The sequence below is a fragment of the Mangifera indica genome, unplaced genomic scaffold (assembly GCF_011075055.1).
Source record: "Mangifera indica cultivar Alphonso unplaced genomic scaffold, CATAS_Mindica_2.1 Un_0003, whole genome shotgun sequence".
In the NCBI taxonomy this organism is placed as follows: domain Eukaryota; kingdom Viridiplantae; phylum Streptophyta; class Magnoliopsida; order Sapindales; family Anacardiaceae; genus Mangifera; species Mangifera indica.
In genome coordinates, this window is record NW_025401095.1 from 414421 (window position 1) to 441350 (window position 26930).

Sequence of the window (26930 nt, forward strand, 5' to 3'; positions counted from 1 at the left end):
GCACGTCAAACTTGTGCATAAGATATATCAATTTAAACCCTATTTGTCGTATCTGTTATAATTTCTTTTAGCCTATTCACACAGTCACCAACAGTAAATAAGGTCTGTAAGATTTTTCCAAGTGCTCTTTTACCTGCTTGTCTGTGGTGAAGTCTTATGATACCACAGGGACAAGTATGTGTTCCTAATTTATGTAACACAAATATATTACTATTACTTAGCTTGACCCCTCCTGCTTTCCATACACATTGTTTATGTAAACACTTTATATCTCATCTCTTCTCATTTGAGCTCGAGACCTTGAATTGATAATCATTTTCTATTGCATCTCTATATAATGTATCTTTTAAAATTTGTTTAAATGCAAACCGATCTGTCACTTTGAATTTGCCGTTTGATGGTGCAACAGTATGAACTTCAATTTTTTCATTTTCAACATCTCTATAGGGTTCTGAATCACCAAAAAATAGATTGCAACTATGATGTATTGGAGCAATATCAACTAAACTTTCGGATGCTGTCACTGACGTGCCAACCCTGCATCATCAACAACATTATCACACATTTCCGCACCATTATAATCTCTATCGCCCTCATTATCATAACCACAATATTCATCTTCTTCTTGAAGGTTAATATCGTCTCTATCGTCATCTGTTTGATAACAACCTTCAGGTGTAACCTATATTGGTTCTAGCCCTCTTTCACTATGTGCTAAGTCTTGAGAAAAATAATTCCAACCAATATCGTTCTTAATACGATCTATATTTATCCTGGTACTTCCTGGTACACTTTCTAGTTGTGTATATATGTTATCCATAGAATAAACTTCGGTTGATAGATTTTGTTAAATCTCTTGATGAATCTCTCAATCTGGTTATAAATGTTGCTGATAATTATCTCAAAATTCATTTTGCTGTAAAACCACTTCAAGAAAAAAACGGAAACTTTTTACGAGACTTACATAACTGCTTCATCATTTGGATATCATAATCATCTTTCAATAAATAAGGGGAATCGCTAAACTTTACTTGATTTGACATATAAATTTTAATTTCATTAAAACTTTGATTGATACTTAAACGAAAACATACTCCTATAAATCTGTCGTAATTGATTCTTCTATTGGCGGAAAATAATTTCTGAAATCTACCGATATATTTGCAGCTATGACCCTTTTTGTTGTCCCATTCTCCATTGAATCCAAGCATAAACATCACTCCTACTATTTTTTCCTGATGGATCGATTCAAGAACAAAAAGATAAGATTGAAGTTATAATACAGATTTGGACCTTTAAAAATAAGTGAAAAAAGAAAGAGATCTTTGTGAAATATCAATAAGGATTTCTTTATAAAGGAAGTAAATAATCGTAGTTTTATTAATATTGCAGTAAATACTTTCATCTGCCGCAAATATACCATAACTAAATATTAATGAAGAATTGAATTCTCTTCTTATTAAAATTAATCATTAAATTCTTTTAAATTTTCTTAATAAAAGGTTTTCATTAAAGATGATAAGTTGTGCATGCATGCACATGTCCACACATTAGGGTTTTCACGCACCCTGTAATGCTTGCCGCACCGTTTCAAAAACTGCCGCACTCTTTCAGAAATTTCCACAGCCTTTCATCAAATTCACACACCCTTTCGACACTTTCGACAATTGCTGTACCATTTCTACAATTTCCGCATCCTTTCAGAAATTGCTGCACCTTTTCCGCAATTGTCGCACCTTCCATACATCCTTCCACGCACTCGTAATGCTTGTCGCACTCTTTCAGAAATTCCCACGCCTCGTTCCAGATTCTCGCACCCACACCCCTTTCCAAGGTTTCTGCACCCCTATCCAAATTATCGACCATTTCCGCACCCTTTCTCAAATTTCCACATCTCTTAAAAGCACCCATTCCCCTCCCGCGCCCATTTCCAAATTCCCAAATCTCTTCACTGCAACCTCTTTGAAAAAAAAATGCACAATTTCAAGAAAAACGTACCTTTTTTTATATATCCATTATTTTCGATATATAAAAATCAATTATTTTATAAAAATTTAATATATTTTTTAATTTATAAATTTTATTCATCACAGATAATTTAAAGAAAAACATATTATTTTTTATATATCCATTATTTTCGATATATAAAAATTTCAATTTATAAATTTTATTCATTACATGTAATTTAATCTTAATGTTTTTTCATGAAAGTTAATCAATTAATCGACAAAAGACAAGTGTTGCGTTTGAAAAATTAAACGAGAGGCATTTTTGGAATGAAAACAACGGTTTACTTAAAAAAGTAAAACGTAAAAATTATTGTCGAAAAAGGTTTAGGTGAGAATGCTGCTGTCTATTTTAATTAATATCCTCTATTTTAATTAATATTCCTTTTTAAAGGTAATCTCCGGACCAAAGGCACCTAGATTGAAATTTTTAAACAACCAAAACCGTCCCAATAAACTTTAGATAAAAGTTTCACTTAAACTAAGGATAAATTCGAACTGAACCAATCCTAAGCAAAAAGGGACTCAAATCTCATCTTGAATTCAAAAATTCTAGCCAGAGGTGACAATGAATTTGCTAAATAAGTCATCAAAATGCATTAAAAAAGAAGGGTAGTCAACAATGATGAAAAGGAAGAATCATCGAAAATAAAGAAGAAAAATTGTTATGCAACTCGAGTTCAATCTATTCAAACCAAACATAAAAATATTTCAACTCGAAACCACCCTAACTAAAAGCTCAAAGTGAATAAAGTCTCTATCAAGTAAAATCATGCAGAAACCTCTTCCATTAGACTATAGACATACAAAGAAGCGGTTTTCTCCATGATGAGACATGATGGACATTTTCGTGACAAAAAGAAAGAATGCTGATAGACACCCTCTTCTTCATGTATAAATGGACCCTTTTTGGTTACGACTATGGTAAAATACAGATTTTAAATTATTACTACAATTAAAGCTTAAAATAAAAATATATAGCAGTAAAATAAATCGATGGAATGGCCCATGTGATGATCACCTGTTTCACCATGAAATTTATCATACACTTGTTCACAAAATATTGACTTTCAACAATTTTATGCATGCAAGGTCAATTTATATTAAATATTGATAAACTATCCAGAATATTTAAACACCTAATTGAAATTTTAGGTACAAAACTGAAACATAAGTAGAACTTGATGTTTGTCACATTCACAAAGCCTCATGTTTTATCTTGATATGTTTTCTAGAGGTGAGGTCAGAAGTTAATTGCTGGCTCTCTTGAGTCTGCAATCAACTCCTAAAATATATATGAAGTGTGAGTGATTACCGAACACAGGATTCTCTATAAACCACCAGTAAGGATAGAAAGAAGTATGTTCAAAAATGAAAGATTATGGATCAATATCAGTAACTTGATAGCCATCTCAAAACCCAGTAAGGTAACTCTATTACCTATTGAGCAAGTAGATTCTCACTTCTTCCCACCCCCGGAAACATTGAACTTGAAAAAGATTATGTCTCCATCTTGGACCACATAGGTTTTCCCTTCCTGCTTGTACTTTCCAGCAGCCTGCACAATATTGTTAGTAAAGATCATAATTCCCAAAGTTTTACACCACTGAATGATACGACACAGGCAAAAAGTCTGAACTTTACTCTGGTTTAATGACATTGTATTAACTTCTTCATAATAGAACAGCAAACCACCCATATAGCAAGAGGTTTTGATGTTAAATCCCCCTCTCTTGGAGGGGTGATTAATTTGAGTTTGTGCTGAATACCACATATAATTTTCCATATTCTAGTTACTTTTCTTTTAAGTTTTAGGCATAGAAGGATCTACAACTAGAATATGCTTATTGGTCTTGTCTATCCTGTGTATACTAGCCTCGCATAGGAATCCCAAGAGCAAATTTATACTTCTAATTTCACCACAATTTCTTCTGCAAGTTCATTAAAATATTCTCCAGTTATTAGCTCAAAAAGATATCATTCTCAACGGACTGAGCAAACTCAACAGGGATGTCTGCTGTCCTCAGTAGTCATTTCCATCACTTGTATCAATGCCTTGTAGACTAGTCTCAAGTGTAAATTAATGTGTTCTCATCACAAATCATTTTGCAAGATCCTTCAGATGTTCTCAAGTCCTCAGCAGAAATAATATTATTCTCAACTACAGAAACTGTAAATTCAATGAGGATGCATAAAGTACACTAATCATACGACTTTAGATTATGACAAGTACCTTAACAGCTGCCTCACTACCAAGTTCCTTCAGATCGTCATATTTCATCACCTAAGCAGAATGAAATCCAACTCAGAAACATTTAGAGATTCCACACACACACACACACAAACATCAACAAAGAAGGCTGTGAAAATAAAGTATAAACATCTGCCTAGTTCTGAAATGATAAAACTCTCTTAAGTATTTTAGAGGCAACATAGAAGATAAGTCAATAATTCTCTCTCCTTTTAACAATAGATCAACACAATAACATGTATTGGCAATAGTGGAGATGCAGGTAATGCTGATGCTATGCTTAATGGTTGAAAGCAGGATAGCATCATGCTCATGGAGGTAACAGTTGTTTTTGTAAGGGTACCACATTTGAAATAATATAGGCACGCATGTAGGTAGCATGGCCAACAGTCAAGCAAAGTAGAAAATGCACTAGAGAAAATCATGGACATGAAGCAACCTCAGCACAAATAAACCCTCTCTCGAAGTCAGTATGGATGGTCCCTGCAGCCTGAGGAGCCTTTGTCTGCCGTCTAATTTGCCAACACTTCACCTGGAAAAAGGAAAAATTATTTAGACATTTAATTACTCATTCTGTGGAGGTGATGAAACATATTGAATAAGGAATTTTAATTTAGAGGAATGCTTATCAAAAGGGGAAGAGGGCATTACAAAAGAAGATTCTTATCATGCAAACCTATACCATTGCCTCATAAAAGGAAAAAAAAGCCTATAATAAGATTTGCTTTAATATAAAACCATGAAAAAGAAAACCTAGAAATAAATTTATGACTAGTTGCAACAAAAAGGAGTTGCTTTACAATACCATGAAAAAGAAATTAAACTTAATTTTGGTACACACTAACTGAAAAAAAGAATAATGTGATTTTTCATATAGAGAGATTAACCCCAAAAATAACTACCAAACTTGATGACAATAAATCAAATATTTTGAGCTGCTCATCTCGCATCCCAGCTCAGAAAGCATCACCCTTATCACATCAGATCAAAGGAATAACAAACACTAGGATGAATTAATGAGGCATTAAACAAATTTAATTTCCAGCAGTTGTACCACAAATTGCTGTATATACAGATATGAGAAAATTGACAACCATAAAACTTAAGGTATCCATTTTACCTCATCAGGTCCTGCTGTGAAGAAGTATATGAGATTAATCGCTGAAAAACCAGTCTTGATGATTTTTGGAAGGGCACTGTTGCATAGAAGATTGATCAACTCAGATATTCACCCATTCCAATTGTGTTCCTTGTTTCTATTGAAAAACTGAAGGAACTTTCTCAGCTAAGATTTTTCTTTCACTCTTTGTTTCTCCAAAAGATTAGAAGAGTTTGAAAATTGCATAAACAAATTATTTGAATGGATAAGAGAGAAATACCAACAAACTCTTAAGAAACTTAATTTAGAAATTTCCATAGAAAATCCTTCATAAAGAAAGAATGACCACACTCTCTTAATCAATAGATACAGAAATTTACATAAGATGACATTTTATGTTGGGAAATCAAGAAACCTATTAATAGTTACAACTGGGTCACGATTATCTTTTAACACATCAACAATCTCTTGTGATGGCTTCCTAAATTTTTTTTCCAATCTCAGTCAGTTCAACTAACAACAAATACTTACTTTTATATCACTTAAACTGACAACAGATACCGTTATAATACTATCAAATAAACTTATTTTTCCAGTCTCAATCAGTTTAACTAACAACAGATACTTTTATAATACTATCAAATATAATTCCTTCTTAAAGCTAAATCATTTTCAAGTTTATTAAGTAAGCATCCGCCCCTCATTTTTTATTTTATATAAGACCCCTCATTTGTTGAGAGATATATTTGAGTTTAGATGAACTAACCTCTGTACCTTGTTCTCCTCACAATATTTTGCAGCTTCATCTGGCGGCATATCAGCAAGATTTCTCTCCAACACACAACTGAAAGGAATAATTTGTTCACCTCCATGCTCCTGGACCCTAAAAAAGGATAATGTACCTCTAACTCCTTTAGACAACTGAATGTTAGAGCTAATAAATTTCTGATGATGCCCCTTTTTATGTGGCTTAGATAAATGTTTCAGAAAAATATGACATACCAAGCATGAATCTTTGGTAAGAACTTGTTCTTTTTTCTTTGGTAGTCTCTCTCATTCATGTTCACCTGTGGATAGATTAAAGATATGATCATGAAAAAATCCAAGGCCACATCCTTACAACTGCCTGGATGAGATATTCAAACATGGATATGGTGACATAAACATATAAAGAACCCTGAAGATAAGGATTTAAAACTACAATTCACAGGTGCAACAACCTGTATGGATTTTTTAAAACAAAAAGCTATTTATACCCAAACAAATAGCAAACTCAATCCATGGGTGCAGTAAGGAAAACACCAACAACTTTCTTGCTTTTTTATCCCTCATAAGAAGATATTCTACAAATTTTTTTACTTGTGTGGATTAACACTCTAGATAACTTCGTTCCACACAAAGATTTTAAATACAAAAAGCTGTGTGCAAAAGGATAGAGAAAAGCAGTGACAAGTATGGCTTGCTCCATTAATGGTAAGCAGACTTTTCTCATATTCTAAGAAGAAAAAGGATTACCAAGTAAACCACAGGCTTTGCAGTGAGTAGTTGAAAAGTATTCAGTATCTCAATATCAGCAGCTTTCCAATCCCCTAGACGAACATCCTTTCCATCCTCAAGCCAGGCCTTGACCTATAGATGCCAAGAACCAGTATTATATAAGTTACTTCATAAGAAGAGAACTGAAAAAATAAAAATGAGCTTAGTGCATTCAAGTCAAAATCATTATCCCAGCCAGTGAAGCACTAACCTTTTGACATAATTCATGTTCTATTTTTAACTGTTTATCATTGCTCCTTTTCATGCTCTTCTCTATATCTTCTACCCTCCTTTCCATGAATTCAATATCCTACAAGTCATACAGCATATATAGCAAGTCCTTTTATTTCAATGGAAAAGTTATAACCACAAATATAGTCAATAAAACAAGACAACATAATGAGAAACTATAAGCCAAACAAACAAAGTTATCGGGCAAAGCTACACCACATACTTAAAATGAAATTTATGAACAATCAAGAATAAAAAAATAGGAGGAAAAAAATAAATGACCAATGAAGAGATTCTCGTTGTGAAATTTCTAGAACTCAAATAGATAGGATGCCTTTATAAATTTTAAAATCATTTGAGAACAATGATATTTTAGTACATGAGAATGGGCAAGAGAGTCTCAAATTCATGTTGCTAGTATAGAACTTTGACATAGAACATGAACCAGCGTAAAACCCCCAATATACATGTGTTGCTCGTATAGTTATAGTTATTAGAATACTTTTCCTTTGTATAACTTGTGACTTCATATTCAATAACTTTGTAAGAATAAATCAGCAGCAAGAGAAAGAGAGAAGAAAACTAATAAACATGGAAATCCTCACCAAGATATGCATATATCTTCTAGAAACTGTAGGAAGAAATTTTCATTTAAGCTTACCCAACTCAAAACCAGGTAATAGAGCAGAAATCCTTATCTCAGACAAGCCCTCCCCATTAACAAGAAATTAGAGCAGTCATAATTGAACCTATCTAATACTTATCATCATAGTTCAAATCACTGACTACACGACATCAATGAAGATAATCAGCTTGAGTTTCAAAACAAGCATACCTTTAACCGTAACTCTGAACTAATGACCTCCAAGTCCCTCACAGGGTCAATGGAGTCATCAACATGGATAATGTCTGGATCTTCAAATGCACCTACAAAATATAATTTAAAAATTAAAAAGATGAATTTCACAGTAAAAACATTAAGAGAAGCAAATAAGCAGATAATGCTTCTCAAATAAACTATCAGTCTGAATGTAGGTCATACAAGTTATACAACCACCAAGAAATGAAGTTACCACAAAAATGTGCAAAAGGAAATTTTTGTCATAACAAAATAATCTATAAAGTCAGTATTCATCCCATCAAACCTCCCCAGTTACTTATGGAGAGGTAAAAAACCACATGGTCTACTCTAACAAGAGCGAACGACATACACCATCACTCTACTCAAGAATTATTTATAAAGCATTTGTATGACACTAAAAATTTAGTGCATTCTAGATCCTATATTATTACTGCACTTCCACAACACAGAACATAAGTAGAAGAGAAGTAAACACACAGGTGCACATACAAAAAATAATTTAATAAATTGAGCAAAATAGACCTGAGTTTTTAGCAAGTCACTTGCAAACCCATTTATTAAGTCTAATAATTCATAAACACATTAAGTCTAATCATCAAAAAATTTATGCACGGATATGAAACAGTACAAATAAAAGCATCTTACGTAGCACATGGAAAATGCCATCAACTGCACGGATATGAGAGAGGAAACTGTTGCCCAACCCCTGTCCTTCATGAGCACCTCTAACTAGTCCAGCTATATCATGGATCTCCAAGAAAGCTGGAACCTGAACATTGAAAATGAAAATATTTTAGCACACAAATAACACAAGCATCCCTGCAACCTAAAGCTACAACAAAATCTTAAAAAAATAGTAACAAACCTCGCTTTTTGGCTTAAATAATTTGCAAAGCCACTCAAATCGCTCATCAGGGATATTGACACGAGCTTCATTAGGCTCAATGGTGCAAAAAGGGAAGTTCTCAGCAGGGATTGACAACTTTGTAAGTGTGTTGAAAAGCGTAGATTTGCCAACATTTGGCAATCCAACCTGAAAGCAATCACCAAATATTATAAAAAAAAAAAAAATTATAGATTCTCTCAGGTGCTACTAATATTACTGAAACAGGACTATAAGCATTCATTTGATCACAAAGAAATTCAATAGAAATGAAAACTAAAATCACAAGCATAATTAACATAGAAAAAAGAATCAAAGAAAAAAACTAATTTTCCAGATTCTCTGGGCGTTAACAACATTTCTCAAACAGAACTTCAATTATTTTCTACGAGTACGATCCTAACATTATCCCAAAACTGGTATTCATTTAATCACAGACAAATTTATTAGAAATGAGAACTAAAATCACAAACTAAATAAATACAGAAATAATAATTAAAAGATAACGAAAATGAGCGACAGTGCAGGGTTGAAGAAGAAGATTACGATGCCAATCTTAAGGTGAGAAGAGAATCGACCGAGAATAGGTCGCTCAGTTGGTGCTTCTTTCGATTTTGAAGCTTTTGGAGGCATTATTATTTAAATTTTATTCTTCTTTTAAGGCCTTGCGAGACGCAGAGATTTTAGGGTTCTTAAACAGGAGAAGAGAATAGAAGAGAAGAGAAAGAGAAGAAGACGCGACTGCGTGTGGCGCTTACTCACTGCCACCGTACTGCTCGCATTTAACAAATAATAAATAATAAATTACCATTTTTCGCCCAAAATTTGTCTAAAAACGTTTCTATCATTTGATGGCACAAAACCACTTTTTTCACCCGTTTAATAAAAACTAACATTTACAAAAACAAAACACTAATTTCTTAATAAAAAAATTTGAAAAAATTAGAAAATAATTCTTTTCACATCTTACCTTGATATAAAAACTTATAATTCTGTCTACGTGAAAGTTTGAAAACCTAGCCTTATCATCAATTGGAATCTCTTTTTTATCGTCAATTTAAACGTATAATCGAATTAAATCAAACCAAATATTAACTAACTCAATTACTTTAGGAGGGGCTTAAACTTGTCAAAATAATAAGATTTAACTCGAACTCAAATTCAACACAATTTTAGGTAATTTATATAAATTTAAGCTTTCTTCGTTAGAAATAAACTATCCCTTTAAAAGGGAATAGTAAGATGATTGTATTTTCTTGTTTAAAATTATTTTTAAGTAATTGAATGCATTAAATATATTACAAAAATAAATCAGTTCCCTCAAAGTGAACAATTTAATTACATATATGAAATTAATAAATTTATTTAAAAAAAGAAAACTTTTTAGTCTTATCCAAAAGTCAAAAGGTCACGTGACGTTAAAAATGAGTGATGTGGTTAGAAACGAACTATCCCACATTGTTTAGTTGCGAAACAGTGCGCTGGTTTATAAACAAAGAAGAAGCGGCTGGAGAGTGTCTCTTCGGAGACATCCGATAAAATTGGAACGATACAGAGAAGATTAGCATGGCCCCTGCGCAAGGATGACACGCACAAATCGAGAAATGGTCCAAATTTTTTTCTCTCTCTCTGGGTTTGAATTTTCTCTTCTTCTCATTGGTGGTGCTTCTGGGTTTCCAGTAAGGCGAAGCTGCAAGCAGGAACAGAACAAGGGCTTTGAAAGGAAACTAGCCATTCATCCATAAAACTTGTTGGGTTAGCATGGCCCCTGCGCAAGGATGACACGCACAAATCGAGAAATGGTCCAAATTTTTTTCTCTCTTTCTGGGTTTGAATTTCTCTTCTTCTCATTGCTGGTGCTTCTGGGTTTCCAGTAAGGCAAAGCTGCAAGCAGGAACAAAACAAGGGCTTTGAAAGGAAACTAGCCATTCATCCATAAAACTTGTTGGATTAGCATGGCTCCTGCGCAAGGATGACGCTCACAAATCGAGAAATGGTCCAATTTTTTTTCTCTCTTTCTGGGTTTGAATTTTCTCTTCTTCTCATTGGTGGTGCTTCTGGTTTCCAGTAAGGCAAAGCTGCAAGCAGGAACAGAATAAGGGCTTTGAAAGGAAACTAGCCATTCATCCATATAACTTGTTGGATTAACGTTTCTGAAATATCTTTGAACGGAATTTGACCATCTCTCAATGCAAACCAATCTTTTCAAATGCTTTGACAGTCGTTGACAAGTTGAACTTTCTGTCACCTTCCTGTGAATGCATTCAATTCAATAGTTGAGACATGCAACTAATAAACCTAATATAACTGGAGGGGTTAGACTTTAATATAAGTTAATTAATTTTGTATAATATGAGTTTTGTTCGCTATATTTATAGATCTAATATATTTTTATAGTCTTGCTCTAACAATTCATTATCTTCAATTATTTTTGGCTTGTTGAGCTGAGATTTCATCCATTTACTGCTGATTTTAAAGGCGGTTGTTCCTAAGCTCAGTTTGTAAAACTTATATTTGATTTGATGCCTTACTAGTTATAGGTACCGGATGAAATACACTTTTTTTTACCTTCAGGACATAAATTACAATTTTTTGTAATTTAAAATTAAACACCTTTGAAAACCCTAGCGTTAGCCACCTTCACCAAATTCTAATAGGTGAACTTACCATTAACATGAACTCATTACAACCACCATCTCATTGTTTCTCTCATCTACGAACTGACCATTGCGACAAACTCATTATTACCATGATCTCATCAATTTTACTCGTGTTTAGCTTATTGGCATAGGTCAACTCACGGGAGAAGTTGCCACAATCATGTTGTTTTTGTTTGTCAAGTTGGAGATCTCATTGTTTCTATCATCGGCTTGGAGATCTCATCGTTTTTGCATGTCAACTTAAAAATTTCATCGTTTCTATTGTCAACTTGGAGATTTTGTCATTTTTGCTCATCAACTTAGAGATCCTGACATTCATATCTCTTACTTTTAAGGGATAACACAATCCACATGTTTTCTAAATTTTGGGTGTATCCACTTATATAATCACTTAATAATTTATGCCTCTTGCTCGATAAATAGCATAATTGTACAAGAACAATGGGACAACATATTTTATTCTCATACCTTCAACTAAAATCATTCTCGAAAGGTTAATAACATAATAATGAACAAAGAATTTAGCTTACTCAGTTAAACTATTATAAATTTTTCATTTTGTTCCTCTTTGCTTGCTTAAAATTACATCTTTAATTTTATTTTATTCTCGATGGCAGATAGAGTAGATGTAGGGCTCAAATTTGACAAGTTTGGGAGTTACAACCTCAAGCTTGGGCTCGAAAAAAAGAATTATTAACCGGAACTTAGGTTGAGAAAAACCATCAAACCAAATTGAGTTTGAGCATAGGCAAATTTAGTTTGAGTTTGAAAGTAAATAGGAGGAGTTCGAATATGAAGCAAAGTGAGAGAAGAGCAGGTGGATTTAAAATTAGAATTGCACTTCTAATTTTACCCGGCTATCCTTGATAGATTTTTACTATAAAAAGCTTGAAATGTTCTGCAATTTGATTACGAAATTGAAAACCAAAATCGAACATATTCATCTACGTAAATAATACTTTTATTTGGCACAACATATATTGATTGGGTAGGACATATTCTCCATCATACCACTGGTTAGGACTTGATTATAAATATCAACCTTTACCTGCCCTTTCTCCGATCCACCCCAATACAATTCCAAATATACCATCAACATTTTCCTCATCTTCCCCGATGAACAAGTGCCATAATCACATATTGCATCATTCTCCCCATGCAACACTAGCATTGGTACCTCCAACTCCCGGCAATGCCTCTTTATATACTCACACACCCTCAAGAACTCCAACGCAGTCGCTGCCAGCGGCTTCCCCGACGTCCGCTTATTAGGGTTCCTCGCTGCCAACCTCCTCTTCCACTCCTCCTTGTTAACTTGCTTGCCACTGGCTTCGACACCACAACTTTCCACCTCGGTGCAATCAGTGCTGCCAGTGGGAGAAGCTTTTCCCATGGCCACATTGGCTTAGATTTGGCGGAGATTCCACACATTGAACCGCTCAAAATCAAACCATCCCATTCGTATTTTTGTTCTAAACATATGAGGATTGAAATTGCACCACCGAGGGATTCGCTGTAGAGAAAAGGTGGCAACTTGGGGTGGTTTGTTTTGACGGAGTCGAAATATTGGATGCAATCTTGAAAGATGGGGATGTGGCTGGGGTAGCCGTCGGACGAACCGTGGCCTTGGAGGTCGAGGGCGCATACGAGGAAGCCGTTTTTGGCTATGGCCACAGCGGTGAGCTCGGATATCCAGCTGCTGTCGCAGGTGTAGCCGTGGATCATGGCGACAAGGCCTTTGAGGAGGCCGGGGGAATCATGGCGCCATGTTTGAGTAAAGATCTTCATGTTCTGTTTGTTGAACATGAAGGACTCTTGGTGGAGGATTCGATGCTTTTTGAGGAATTGTTCTCTGGTGAGGTCTCCATGTGGGCTGTTTTCGTTTGCTTGGTTGATGGGGTGAAAAGCCATTTTCGTGAGAAAATGAATTGTGTTTGGATAGAAAATTTGTGCTTGATTGAAAATGGGAAGACTTGGGAAGGAAAAAAATAAATAAATAAAATGTAAAAATATTAATTGTTTGATATAATTTCTAATTTTTATTGTTAAATTTCACATACTTGAAAGATTATATATTCTTTTTCTTAATTTTGTAATAAAAAAATTGAAATTTATATGAAATTCTAGAGAGAATAAATAAAAATTTAATTTAAAGATATACAAAAGAATATTTGGTGATAAAAATTACACACAACTTAAGAGAATTTGAGAGAATTAATTAGGAGGCGGTTGGCACGTCACAATTTGCACAATTTGACATCCACAGTCGACAATTCTTTGGATTTTGGTCTATTCATCAACCTTTCTATCACTCTCTTAACTAAAATGTTTTTATATTTTCCTAACATTTTATTTAAAACCTTAATACATTGTTTAATATCAAAATACCCTCATATTTTTCTAACATTTCATTTAACACTCTAATATATTATCAACTATCAAAATGCCCCCTTTATATAAGATTTGAACTTAATTTAATAAATAAAATTAAGTTTTGAATTAAGATTCATATAAATATTTTGATCTCACGAAGCAATTTTTTTATTCGAATTCAGAAATATAAATTTTCTTCCTTCCAAGCAAACCCACTGTATCAAATATTGAGTAAAAAGTGAAAGTGAGAATAAAAGTTTGAATGATGTGAGAAAATTATAAAAGTAAGAGTTTATATAGAAGTGGTGAATGATAGTCTTGGTATTTTTAAAAATTTATGGGGCATTTTTGCTTGAGGCTTTGAAAAGGGAACATTTTTGTTTAGGAAATGGAAAAGGGGCATTTTTGCTTAGTTTAGGGTAGGATGGGTTGTTTAATTTAATTTCCCAAAAATTTATTTCTTGATTGCTTAATCTTTATGATTGAGTAATTGATTTCTTGTCTATGGGATTGATTGATGAATGATTGTTGGTTTGATTAATAGGATTCCTTGACATTTGGATTGATTGATGATTACTTGCTTGATTGATGATTATGTAACATCCCTCCCTAGAAGTACTACCCATCAAAGGAGAAATGTTACGAATTAATATTCGGAGCGTCTATTTTTTTTTCTTTTTAAAAATACTTTAAAATAAACGCATCATTAAAAGTGTTTAGGAAGTATTCCAAGAAAACTAAAAATCTGGAAGCGAACAAAAGATGTATATACTCATATGAAAACTCATCTGAAAGTATCTGAAAATAGGGAGTAATCATATGTAACTGTACCATAATCTCAAAAGTCAAAAGTCCATAAGAACATGCTATTGTATGCATGTACTAAAAACTAGAGATAACCTGCTCCAACTGGATCTACCTACGCTGACCTGACCCTGCCTCGCAGTTACCTCGATCACCTGTACCTGCAGTCAGGAAAGAAAAGGGAGTGAGTGATAAGAACACTCAGTAAGGGGAAAAATTAAGTAAACTATCCTTTTTTCCTGTTCAAACTCACTTTTGGGACTCAACCCCACATCCTAACCTCTATAAGAGATTGAGGGGGTAATTTAGTTCACTCTTTACTATTTGGGTTATACTTGTCCCATCTGGTGTCTATTTAATACTTTCTGGAAGCTAACTATAGAGATTTGACACTTTTTTTTTTTAAGCTCAAGCTCTTTTTCTTTCACTACACTATTTCTGACTTTGAATTAAGCTCTACTGCGAGCATGCTCTACTGCGAGCAGACCCTACTGGGGGTCTATGTCCTACTACGGACGTGTCCTACTGCGGACGTGCCCTACTGCGGGCGGTGTAGTGTAAAGTGCTCCCTCATAGTTTATAGCATACATACGGGTCTTATATATTTTACTACATTTGCTTCCATTTAATTTTATTCATAACTCACCAGACATTACTCTTGGGACGACCTCTAAATCTTGAGTCCTAAATTCTTTTTCTTATTTTTCTTTCTTTTTCTTTCCTTCTTTTCTTTCCTTTCCTTTCCTTTCTTTCCTTTCTTCTTCCTTTTCTTTCTTTCTTTCTTTCTTTCCTTCTTTCCTTCTTTCCTTCTTTCTTTCCTGCCCAAAATTGCAAAACACTGTTCACAGAACAGTCATTTAACAGGGCAACCTTCTTTTTCATACAATTTAACATCCCAAACGGTTTCTAATTCATACAAGCTATATATCATTGGAAAGAGGATTCAAAGAGCTTTCCAACGACCTATAATAGCACTCATAATTCAATAGATAAGGCAGTCAAAATGTGAGCTAAACTCAGTGATAAAATTACGAAATACTGTTCACAGAACAGACATTTAGCAGGGCAGCATACTTTTTATACAATTTAACAGCCCAAATGGTTTCTAATTCATACAAACTATAAGTCGTTGAAAAGAGGATTCCAAGATCTTTCCAACAAGCTATAATAGCACTCATAATTCATTCAATCAGGCAGTCAAAACAGCAAATAAAGTCAGTGGCAAAAACTGCCTCCCCTGTTTTTCTTTAGTAAAACAGTCCTTTTGGTTTATACAATCTTTAACAGTCCAAATGATCTCTAATTCATACAAGCTATGTATCATTGGAAAGAGGATTCAAAGAGCTTTCCAACAAGATATAATAGCACTCATAATTCATTCAATAAGGCAGCCAAAACATGAGACGAACTCAGTGGCAAAAACTGTAAATATTTTGTAACTTTCTGCCATGAACAAAATCACATACATAGACATCCCAAATGGCAAAACAACATTCCTCAACATCAAAATCAACATATATAATATAGATCTAAGGAACCAAAAGCCTAAAACATGTCACATATCAAGGAGGATACCCCTTACCTTGCTTTAAGCCAAATCTTTGAAAGTTGGCTTCCTCCTCTTTGTTTTGCTTCCTTTATCACCAAAATCACTTTAAATCAATACCAAAACACTCTAACATATTCACATAACATGCATATAAACATAGATAAAAGAAGAAGGAAGGAGATCTTTGGTTACCAAAGCTTCCAAGTGCTTCATTTTCTTATCTTCCAACTCCCTCAAATCCTTCCTTTTTCTTCAAAAAAGCAAAGGAAAAAACATGAAAAATGGTGGCTGCTGGAGTTTCTTACGGGAGAAGATGTAAAATGATGGAAAAGTCTTCTCTTTCTCTTTATATCTAAAGCTTTATCTCTTTCTCTTTTTTCTCTTTTCCCTTTTTGCCCTTTTTTGCATTTATATATATATATATATATATATATATATATATATATATATATATATATATATATATATAAAGCACACCCCTACATATATATATTTAAAATAAGAAAAATCTCAAAACAGGGTCAAAAGACATAATTACCCCTGGAATATACCTGAGGGTATTACATATTATTTGCTTAATTCTTTCTTGATTTATGATAAATTGGATATCTTCAACACCTTCCCCCTCAAACTCAAAGAGGCGAAACAAATGTCATTTTGATTTTGCTAACTAAATCAGAAAACTATTCTGGAGGTTAAGACTTAGTAAAAATATTGAGAAGTTGATTAACAGAAGGAACTAGGTGAAGGCATAGAATATCCTGAAACAAATGTTGTCAAACAAAGTGACAACATGTTTTGTACATTCATGAAAAACATTATTATAAGCTATTTGGATAGCACTCTGATTGTCACAACAAAAAGAAATGGCAGATGTCTGAGGTAAGCCTATATTATGCAATAAACACTTTAACCAAAGAAGTTTTGAGGTGGTGTCAACAAGAACTTGATATTATACCTCAATACTAGATTGAGAAACAATAGACTGCTTCTTATTACTGCACTAAGAAACCATAAAATCTCTAAGAAAAAAAAACAATATCTTTTAGTGAAGCATCTATTAGTTGGATCACTAGCTAAATCAACATCAAAATAAGCTCGCAATACTAATGATGATAAAGAGGAGAAATATATGTCGTGGAACAAATTTCCCTTGAAGTATTATAAGATACCAAACACTGCAACATAATGAGTAGATTTATGAGCTTATATGAATTAGCTGACAGGATGAACATCATATGCAATATCAGACAAGTTATTGTGAGATAAACTAAACTTCTAACTAACTTACGATAGATACTTGGATCTTGTCATAGTTCACCATCGGTAGCATGCAACTTGACATTTGTTTTCTAAAGGTGTATTGGTTATTTGAACATTAGTTAGTCTAACTCTAGAAAGAATATCAGAGGCATACTTAGCTTGTGAAAGATAATACCCATAAGAAATTGAAGATACTTCAAGTCCTAAGAAATAATTGAGAGATCTAAGATATTTCATTTCAAATTGTTGACTTAAGAAAATCTTGAGACAAAAAATTTCTATAAGATCACTGCCAATAATAATCATATCATTGACATAAAGAAACAATAAAACAATATCATAAGTAGAGTTGTCAACAAATAGAGCAAAATCACGAGGACTAGAAGAAAAACCCATTTGTCTAATAATGTTGTTAAATTTTGAAAACCATGCACGTGAAGCTTGTTTTAGTTCATACAAGGTTGTTTGCAAATTGTGAACCTTATTGGGAGGATGATCATACCCTAAAGGAGGCTTCATATAAATTTCTTTTGTAAGATCACCATTGAGAAATGCATTTTTTATATCCATTTAAGATAGATGTCAATGCTTGATAGGTACACCTGCTAGGAGAGTTTGGACTGAATTGAACTAAGCAAAAAGTGCAAATGTCTCCTCTTTATCAATGTCATACTATTGGATAAAACCATAAGCCACCATTCGAGCCTTGTATTTTTCAACAGAGCCATCAAAGTGAGTTTTGACCTTGCAATCTATAGAGGACATTTCATTAGGAAAATCAAAAAGCTCCTAAGTTCGAGTCTTGATAAGAGCGTTAAGTTCTTTTGCCATAGCTTGCTACCACAAAAGGTTAGAGGAAGCCTCGTGAAAAGTGTGAGGTTCATGTAGGGAGGAGATGGTAGCATAACAATGATAATCACAAAAATGAGAAGAAGGTTGTTTTACCTTGATATGATGCAAATGATTTATGAACTCAAGAGAATGATCTTGTTGTATGGATTCCACAAACTGCTCAAACAAATCAAAAGGCTCTAAAGTAGGGTTACTCAAGGTACATGTAATAGAATCTAGAAATTTATTATTTAGACTTCTAAAAAATATCAAAACTCTAACTGACTTTAAAATATTGTGTTATGGTTAGTTTTTTATGTTAGAATAGTGCCTAGAGCCAATTGGTTTAGACATTTGTAATGATACAATTTATTATTTATTAATGAAAAGTTTCTTTATTATTCATGCATGTTAGTGTTAAACATAATGTGTTAGTAAGAATAATATGTCCTTAAATTGGTGATAAGGGCATAAGATGATTGATCGTGGGAACCCTCTGACACATTAGATGAACATTTTAGAAACATCAATAATCTTGATATTATTATAATCAAGGGAACAAGTAATAATAATATGATTATTATAGTGTTAAGTGACTCTACTAAAAAGTGGTGACAATTCTCATGTGTCAAAACTGTTAGTTGACAACTTGATATAACATATGAGTGCATGTTGTTGACTTGTTTATTGGACATACCCGACAAGAGGATTTCTAGACAGATGTTTGCTTTTGTGTCTATAAGAATAAATGTTGGGGTTGGTGTCCTAGTGCCAATCCCTATAATGATATAAGTTCATTAATAAAGGTCATATTTGTAATTTTTTATTGCTTTCTTTGTCTGTTATAATATATTAATATATACTCAAACAAATATGCTAAGAATAGTTGAATCATGACGAGGGGCTTAGTGCATGGCACTTGATCGTGAGAACCCCATATACAAATTAGGTGGTTATTCTTAAAACGCATGTAACTCTGATATTACCATAACCAAGAGCACAAGTAATAGTGATAGTGTTGAAAGACCTCATTGAAAGATGATAACAATTCTCATATGTCAAAGTTGTTTATTGACGACTTGGTATAATACATGGGTACATGTTGTAAACGTGTTCACTAGACTAACTTGCTAAAAGGATTTCATATGGATAATTGCTCTAATGTCTATAAAAAGTATCCTCTTAGTGAACGAAAGTATATGTGATCCTTAAACTTATGGTCACCGAATCGTCTTGTAAGAGAATTGATATAGTTTGACACAAATCCAACATAATCCAATTAATAGATTGTCAAAATGGTGGTGATTGGTCACATCGTGATTGGTATAAAAGCTATGGTAGATCAATAAAAGATTTGTCACTCCCAAACATAGGAGGTGATATCTCAATAGGGTTTATTGATGGATGTCAATAACCAATTAAATCTGTGGTCATAGTAAGATTGAATTGTTATTTGATTCAATATTATCTAGTCATTGACTAAAGTCAATCTATGCAATTCGAGGAGTCTTGAGAGAGATAATTAATATGTACTTGTAACATCCGAATTCAGGTGTGTCAGTAAACTCCACTCCCAAAATTACCCCTAGAATGGATTTTACAACTTGTTGTGTAAAGAAATTGTAAAAGAATTAGAGAAAACTACTAAATGAGCAATATTTTTCAAAGGGGGTAAAATGGTCATTTTATAAAGATTCAAGGGACAAAGTGGGAATTAAAATTGAAGGGCACACTTGAAATTATATGGTGGTGCTAAGGGTTTTTGGTAATTGACTAAGGATAAAATAGTAATTTATGGAAAAGGTTAAGGGCAAAATGGTCCAAAAGGCTTATAAATTATATAATCTATTCATTCTCTTCAACAATTGCCGAGAGCTCCATTATTTTTTTAGCTAAAACTTCCCTTAACCAAAATTCGTCCAAAAACCTAGCGAAACCACCTAATTTCCAGAGGCCCCAGTTATAAAAAGTGTAGATCTGTCAATTCTGGTCAGTTCTAAGGTAAGAAATTTAATTTTTAAGATATGTGAAATTTGGGAGTTTGATGGATGATCATATTTTTGGTTGATTAAGGTTGCCAGAAAGAAGAAAAGAAGGTGAATAAGCATAAATCATCTATATAGCCAATAAAATGTAAGAATTTCATACTTTACATACTTGAAGTAAATTTGAGTTAGGTTATTTAAATAACCTTTACTTATATCAGTATGTAAGATATTAGAATTAAGGTGATTTATGCTTAAAAGGATAAAGAAATTCATTATGATTCAGGATGTAATTTTTGGCCATAAGGGTAAAAAGGTAATTTTGGCCATAAGGGCAAAAATGTCATTTTATGCGATATAGGTTAATGTTGTTTAATTATGTGCATGTTATGTGAAATAACCCTTATATTAAGCCTATATTGTATAATTGAAATTAATTTGAGACATGATATATATTTATATATAAATGCATGAGAAAATAACATGATGTTTGAGAAGGAATGAAAAGAATAAGGGAAAATAACAAATGCGCATATTTCATAATATGGATATATATATGCATACATGAGGAATCATAACATATGCATGATTTAGAAAAAAAATAAAGAAAGAGGAAAAATATTTTCTAAGTCATGCATGCTTTCATAATGACTCATATGATACAGGAAAGCAGAAAACATACTTAAAATCCTTACACGCCAGCTGTACTGTGTGGACAGCAAATAAAATAATCGGTTGTACTGTGTGGACAACCAGCTGTACTGTGTGGACAGCAAATAAAATAATCGGTTGTACTGTGTGGACAACCAGCTGTACTGTGTGGACAGCAAAAGAAAAATATCAGCTGTACTGTGTGGACAGCAAAGAAAAATATTAGCTGTACTGTGTGGACAGCAAAGAAAAATATTAGTTGTACTGTGTGGACAGCAAAGAAAAAAAAAATGCGTGTAAGAGAGAATTATACTTGGTATGGTGACTGCAAGTACTATCATATGTAGTCTAGATCGATCAATGAGAAAGAGAGAGAAACAAATTAGTAAATATTTTATGAAAGTCATTTGCATTAGAATTATGCATACAAGCCTGTGTGGCTGATAAAGAGTTAAGAAAGATGTACGAACAGAAAATAGAAATGTCATGACACTCATACATGCATAAATCATAATGAGTGATTCATATCTGTATAATAAGGAAATGAATAAATGTGTGAAAGAAAAGAATTATGATATGTGTTAAATGCGTGTTCTGTGTCAATTATTTTGTTGTAAATAGTTCAGACACGCTGAGTATGGAAAAGATTATAAAAGATTAATACTGGTATAAAATACTTTAAGTGTTTAGTATGATTTTCTTACTGAGCCATAATCGCTCACTCCGTTTAATTTAATATTTTACAGGTAAAGAAATGCAGCAAAGGTTCCCGGGGAGTACTAATGAGACATGAGGCTAAGGCAGGAAGGCACCATAATTTTGTTGACTTAAATGTTATGATGTATATGTAATATATATATATATATATATGACTAGTTTGGAAAATTAGTTATAAAGTTTCTGTGGGTGATAATTTTTTTTATGATAGTTATTATTATGTACTTATTTTATTTATTATGATTATGTGATGAAAATCCAGTCGATTGGTAGGACTGGTTTGTGTGAATTACAAATTGGGAGTGTTACAGGGCATAATGAAAAAGAGAAAAATATTCCCCGGGCCCTCTAAAATAGGGGAACTCTTGCCATTTTTCTGTAACACACCCAATGGTTAGGAGAGGTTACAGTACTTTAGTCTTGATGAGATATCATATAACCAAATAATCGAATTGTATGAATAACCATATCACTAATAGGTTAAAAGAAGTCAAATACTAACCTCTACTAATCAGGTGACGACGATGTCTTGTTAAAGGTTAATTTTTGTTTGTGTTCAAACAAATATCAGGTTAAGAGCCTAACACAAATTTGGACACTACTAATTTAGTGGAAAGCCTATTGGTCATACACAAAAGGTTTGATGAGCTCTAAAGGTGTAAGGATTGTCTAAGTTGGATTCAGTTCAAATTTCGGATGAAAAATTTAGAGTCTTGGAAAGACCTAATGACCTTGAAGTGTATTTTATTATACTTTGGGATCTTAGTGTAATAATCCTAAAGGCAAAGGGTATTTGCAAGAATTGGTGAGATTACATTTATCCAATTAGGTAATCAATGTCTTAGTCTGATAATGCAAAATTCAAACTAAGGCAAGATATGATTTTATCTTATCCAAATATGCATCCCTAATTTTAGTTAATTACTAAAATCATGGTATTGAAATATTCATGGATTATATTTCACCTAGATATACGCATAAAAATCACTGAGATTAATTGAAAAATATATATGCATTAAAAAACATTGACTGTATATACAACTACTGTGAATTATATATTCATGTGCAAGGGTGGGACAATTCCCACCCAAGTTGTGCATGCTTAGGACACTCATTAGTCCTAGACACACATGGAAGAGTCACCCAAGACAATCAAGTCCTGGGTGGCACATGTTTTTGTGTATATATATATATGCTCTTCTTGCAAAAAAAAAAAATAATAATAATGTTTTATTTTTACACAGAACCCTAGTCACTGAGTGAGAAATTTCCCTCCCTTTCACCACAAGACTGTTCTCAAGCTTTAGTAAGTTTTGAGTACAGTCAAGCTTCCTTTTAAGTTGTTGCTTCTGTGGATTCCAAGGACTTGGCCTACAATTGGTTCTGAAAACACGATTTCTCAACCTCTCATCATCAGAGATAGACAAAAGAGTCGCCAATGCAGGTATATGAATACATCTTATGTGTGTTATTTGTATGTGTATAAATTAATCCTATAATGGGGATGATTTAGAAAGAAAGTTTTGTAGAATGTTTGCATTGTTAAGTTGAATTTTTAATTTGTTATTCTACTGTCGAAAACTGCAAATTCCCTATAATAAATCCTTTAACTTCATGAATACATATGGTCCTTAGATTTGAAGTCGTTAGACTTTCTTGTATAAGAATTGGTATAGTTCAATACTATCAAATGTGCTACCATAAAAAGGGTGTCATAAAAGGTAGTGACTGACTATATCATGATTTGTATAGAGACTATGATGGATCAATAGAGAATTTATTACTCACTAAGCACGAGAGGTGATATCTCATATGAAAATATTGAAAGACATAATAACCACTTGAATCTATAGTTACAATTGGATTGGATCATAGCCTAGTCTAAGTCATTCGGTTATTGATGTGTATAGCTCATATCGAAGAGTCACTAGAATAGGCATGCATATGTGTCTCAGCCTTGTGATGTGTGGTGTTTGGTTTTGTACAGGTCACTATAGGGTGTATATTAGGTGGGTTGTTTCTGAGTATGTAATTTTGTGGGAATGAGAGATTGTGAGTATAAAAGAGAAAAACAATTTCTTCTTTGTAGGCTTTTGCCGATTTTCCTTAGAAAAAAACTATTTCTTAAGTTGCCAATGGAGGATGCAGTGTTATATTAACAACTAAATCTCTTTAAATATAGTGTCTTGATTTCTCAATCTCCATACTTAATTTATTATTACTTTTTTCTTGATTTAATCTCACTGCAGGTTTAACATTCATCTTTCACTTTTTAAAAATATTTTAGAATTAAGGAGTTAAAAAAAAAGGAAAATGAGTATAACTTATTTACCTTTTTTTTTTAAGTTTTGTTAATTTTGGTATATGAGATTACGAATTGAGTTGAATTGGTTGTAGGATTTTGGCTTGTATAGTTGTTGTGGAATTACAAGGTGCATTTTCTAATTGCAATGGAAAAACATATTGTGTTGGAGAATTTTAGAGTCGGAAATTATAAAGTGAATTCTAATGTTGGTGAGATAGTTCATGAATCGATAATGGTTGACAATGATGGTAAACTGAGTGAAAATTTGGGGAATGAGCTGCTCGAGGATTTAGATTCATATTAGGAAGATATCAATGATCTTTTGACCATTTCAAGGTGGTAAGCGATTCTATTATTAAAGGTATGATGACTGTAGTTGAACGGGAGGCAATTGAAAAAGAACTAGAGTTGGCTAGATTGAAGGAAACATTGAATCTTTACCATACTGGTGCTGATGAAAGTGAATCGTTTGGGTTTCGGTGATGTAGGATGAGTTAAGAAGTGAAAAATCATATTCTAGTCTGTCAAATTGGTCATTTGATTCCATTGCAGAAGGAGAATCTCTAGGTAGCCTTAAAAATGTGGCTAAAAAGCAGTTTAAGAACCTTAGAAAAGAAATTGATTACATAAAAGGAAGATGTTTTATTAGGAGAATAGATTCAGGTTCCAAGATGGTATGATTGGCTAGTATTCTACATGACAAGGTATCTAACATAAAATGGATGGATGTAGACAAATTACTTGACTTCTTGAGAACTATGTTGTACACCATATGCAAGCAGGTGGATGACATGGTTTACTTGTCAAAAACTTTAATCTGTCAACTGCAGCAGGAAAAAGAGTTTCAATGAGAGATTGAAGATATGGTAATGATGTATTCTATTTGGGGTTTCAAAAAAAAGTTTGAAGAAACATTAGAGGATCAAAATGGTCAGTTTTATGATAATGAAAATTTAAGTTGGTTTGAGAAACTCAAAGAGATTTCAAGTTTAGGTCAGGAATTGGATGCCAGTTCCAAATCACTAGCTGTTCTAGAGAATTTGAACAATGCTCAATTGAAGCACATAGAAAAAGAAGAATTGGTGAGTTTTTTTAAGACCGAAATGACAAAAATAAAGAAAAATCACCAACTTAAAGTGCAAGAGATAACTAAAGATATTTAAGCTTTAAGTGAGAATACGTGAGAGAAAAAGATCTTTTTTGACATTTCAGTAATTTTGAGATTAAGTGACATTCTTTCAGAGAATGAGAAGTTAGATCCATTGCAGTTTAAGGGATAGATTGAAATCCCTTCTCTTAGAAAATCACCAATTAAGGGACTTGATAAGACAAGAGAAGTTATACACCTGCCTTCGCAAGTTTCTAATACTGCAGAGATAATGTTGCAATACTCTGTCTTTGAGACAAACTTGGTAAAGAGAAATGGAAATCTTCAGTGTGCCCTTAAAGACACTTGTATTGAAGCTTCAATAAGTGAGGATGTGTATAAATGCCTTCTTAGTGGCATGATGAAATCTAATCGTGGTGTCCATAGATTACATATGCATCAATTGATGATTTACTAAATGACTTATGTTGATGCTTTTAATATAAGAAAAAATGGGTTCCTATTTAGAGATCTCTATAGCCTAGGTTATTGATTGTTATGTATGACTTGCCTAAATCTTGAGTGAGTGGAAATCATGTTTTACCTTAGAACTACCTATGTTTTTTACTTTTTAGTCATTTGAACTTTAGACCCTATGTTCACTACTTTGTTTTCATATCGTATTTGAGTGAAGCATTTGTTGTAACTTACACATACACACACACACACAAAAAAGTCCTCAAGATGATAACATAAATATTTCTTATTTTTTGATAAGGAAGAGTAATTCTTTTTAGATAGGACAATTTGAGTTGTCAATTGAGAGCTCCTGTCTAGAAGGCTAAAAGAGGAGTTGAAGTACAAACAGAGGCTTTAAAGGAGGAGTTTTGACCTTCAAAAAGTCGAAGCTGCAGTATGTTGAAAAAGTCTACATTTGTCAGAAATACGACTCATTGATCTATTTAATTTGATTTTGTGTTCTTTTTATTCATATTTTTTGTGTGAGGCATAGAGCAATGTTGGCTGCTAACTGTAAAGAGGCATGTTGGCTTGAAAGTACTTTAAGACTGAATTATAAAGCTTAGTGTGTAAAATTGGTGTTGATGTCAAAGGTAGACTATACTTACAAAATGTTTTCATAATTTGACCAAACATTGATCAAGTAAAAAGGCGGTGTTCAATCGATGATCGAATTGATTGACTAGTGATTGGATTGGTTAACTATTTAAAAATAATATTTTGTAATATTTTGATATTAAAATAAATTTAGTTTAATGCTATACATGTTCAAAATTGATAGGTGAGATATTGGGTTCAACTAATAATGATTTTTTATTAATTTTAAAAAAAATTTATGTTAACTGGGGCAAACTCGATTTTTATTTAGTCTAACTAAATAGTTCGAATGGTTTAATCCGGTCTAAAATGGCTTAACTCCAAAAAACGGTTTTTAAGCAAACTAAAACTGTTTTGGTTAGTGAGTCCTAATTCAACTAACTAGTCTAATCCGATTTTCAAAACCATGCTTATAGATGTCAAAGAATGAAGTATTGGTTCTGATCACACAATTTTCCAATTTGGTTGTATAATGTTGAATGTGCTATGAAAAAATGTAGTAGGTATCTGCTACCTCTATTATTCTGTTGTTCTTTCTTTAATACGTATCATTGACTTCCAAATAGCAAAAAGAACTTCAAATTTGATGATTATATCTCGAGAAATTGAAAATTTTACTCTAATTTGGGCCCACATATATATTTATACCACACTTTTTACACTCTAAATAATTTTATCATATACCTAAATTGTTCTTATTTTCAACCTTGAAAAACCAGAA

The 26930-nt window shown here is 32.9% G+C and overlaps 1 protein-coding gene, 1 non-coding gene and 3 pseudogenes across 4 annotated transcripts; 3 read left to right on the forward strand and 2 right to left on the reverse strand.

Annotated features, from left to right (window-relative positions):
• Nucleotides 1-2619: 2619 nt before the first annotated feature.
• LOC123205316 (obg-like ATPase 1) lies at nucleotides 2620-9640 on the reverse strand. Of its 3 annotated transcripts, none has more exons than XM_044622263.1 (13): nucleotides 9415-9640; nucleotides 8851-9018; nucleotides 8631-8754; nucleotides 7959-8050; nucleotides 7104-7202; nucleotides 6872-6985; nucleotides 6359-6423; nucleotides 6123-6239; nucleotides 5378-5453; nucleotides 4697-4789; nucleotides 4240-4290; nucleotides 3447-3564; nucleotides 2620-3027 (listed from the first exon to the last, which is right to left on the reverse strand). In XM_044622263.1, the coding sequence occupies exons 1-12, from the start codon at nucleotides 9499-9501 to the stop codon at nucleotides 3466-3468; spliced, it is 1185 nt and encodes a 394-aa protein (XP_044478198.1). In that variant the 5' UTR covers nucleotides 9502-9640; the 3' UTR covers nucleotides 2620-3027; nucleotides 3447-3465. The 3 variants fall into 3 exon arrangements, with proteins under 3 accessions (XP_044478198.1, XP_044478197.1, XP_044478196.1); XM_044622262.1 differs by lacking the exon at nucleotides 2620-3027 and adding an exon at nucleotides 3089-3291; XM_044622261.1 differs by lacking the exon at nucleotides 2620-3027 and having other exon boundaries at nucleotides 3089-3564.
• A 744-nt stretch (nucleotides 9641-10384) lies between these two features.
• Nucleotides 10385-10487, forward strand: LOC123205352. Its single transcript, XR_006499840.1, has one exon. It is a non-coding gene; the product is annotated as a U6 spliceosomal RNA (small nuclear RNA).
• Nucleotides 10430-13439, reverse strand: LOC123205346 (annotated as a pseudogene).
• On the forward strand, nucleotides 10622-10682 carry LOC123205355 (annotated as a pseudogene).
• LOC123205356 lies at nucleotides 10781-10876 on the forward strand (annotated as a pseudogene).
• Nucleotides 13440-26930: the final 13491 nt, after the last annotated feature.

Coding starts and splice junctions, on each gene's coding strand:
- LOC123205316 (XM_044622263.1), bottom strand. CDS start 9,501: ATGCCTCCAAAAGCTTCAAAATCGAAAGAAGCACCAACTGAGCGACCT. Junction 6,986..7,103: donor AACATGAATTATGTCAAAAG/GTTAGTGCTTCA, acceptor TGGCATCTATAG/GTCAAGGCCTGGCTTGAGGA. Junction 6,424..6,871: donor CAAAGCCTGTGGTTTACTTG/GTAATCCTTTTT, acceptor ATCTATCCACAG/GTGAACATGAATGAGAGAGA.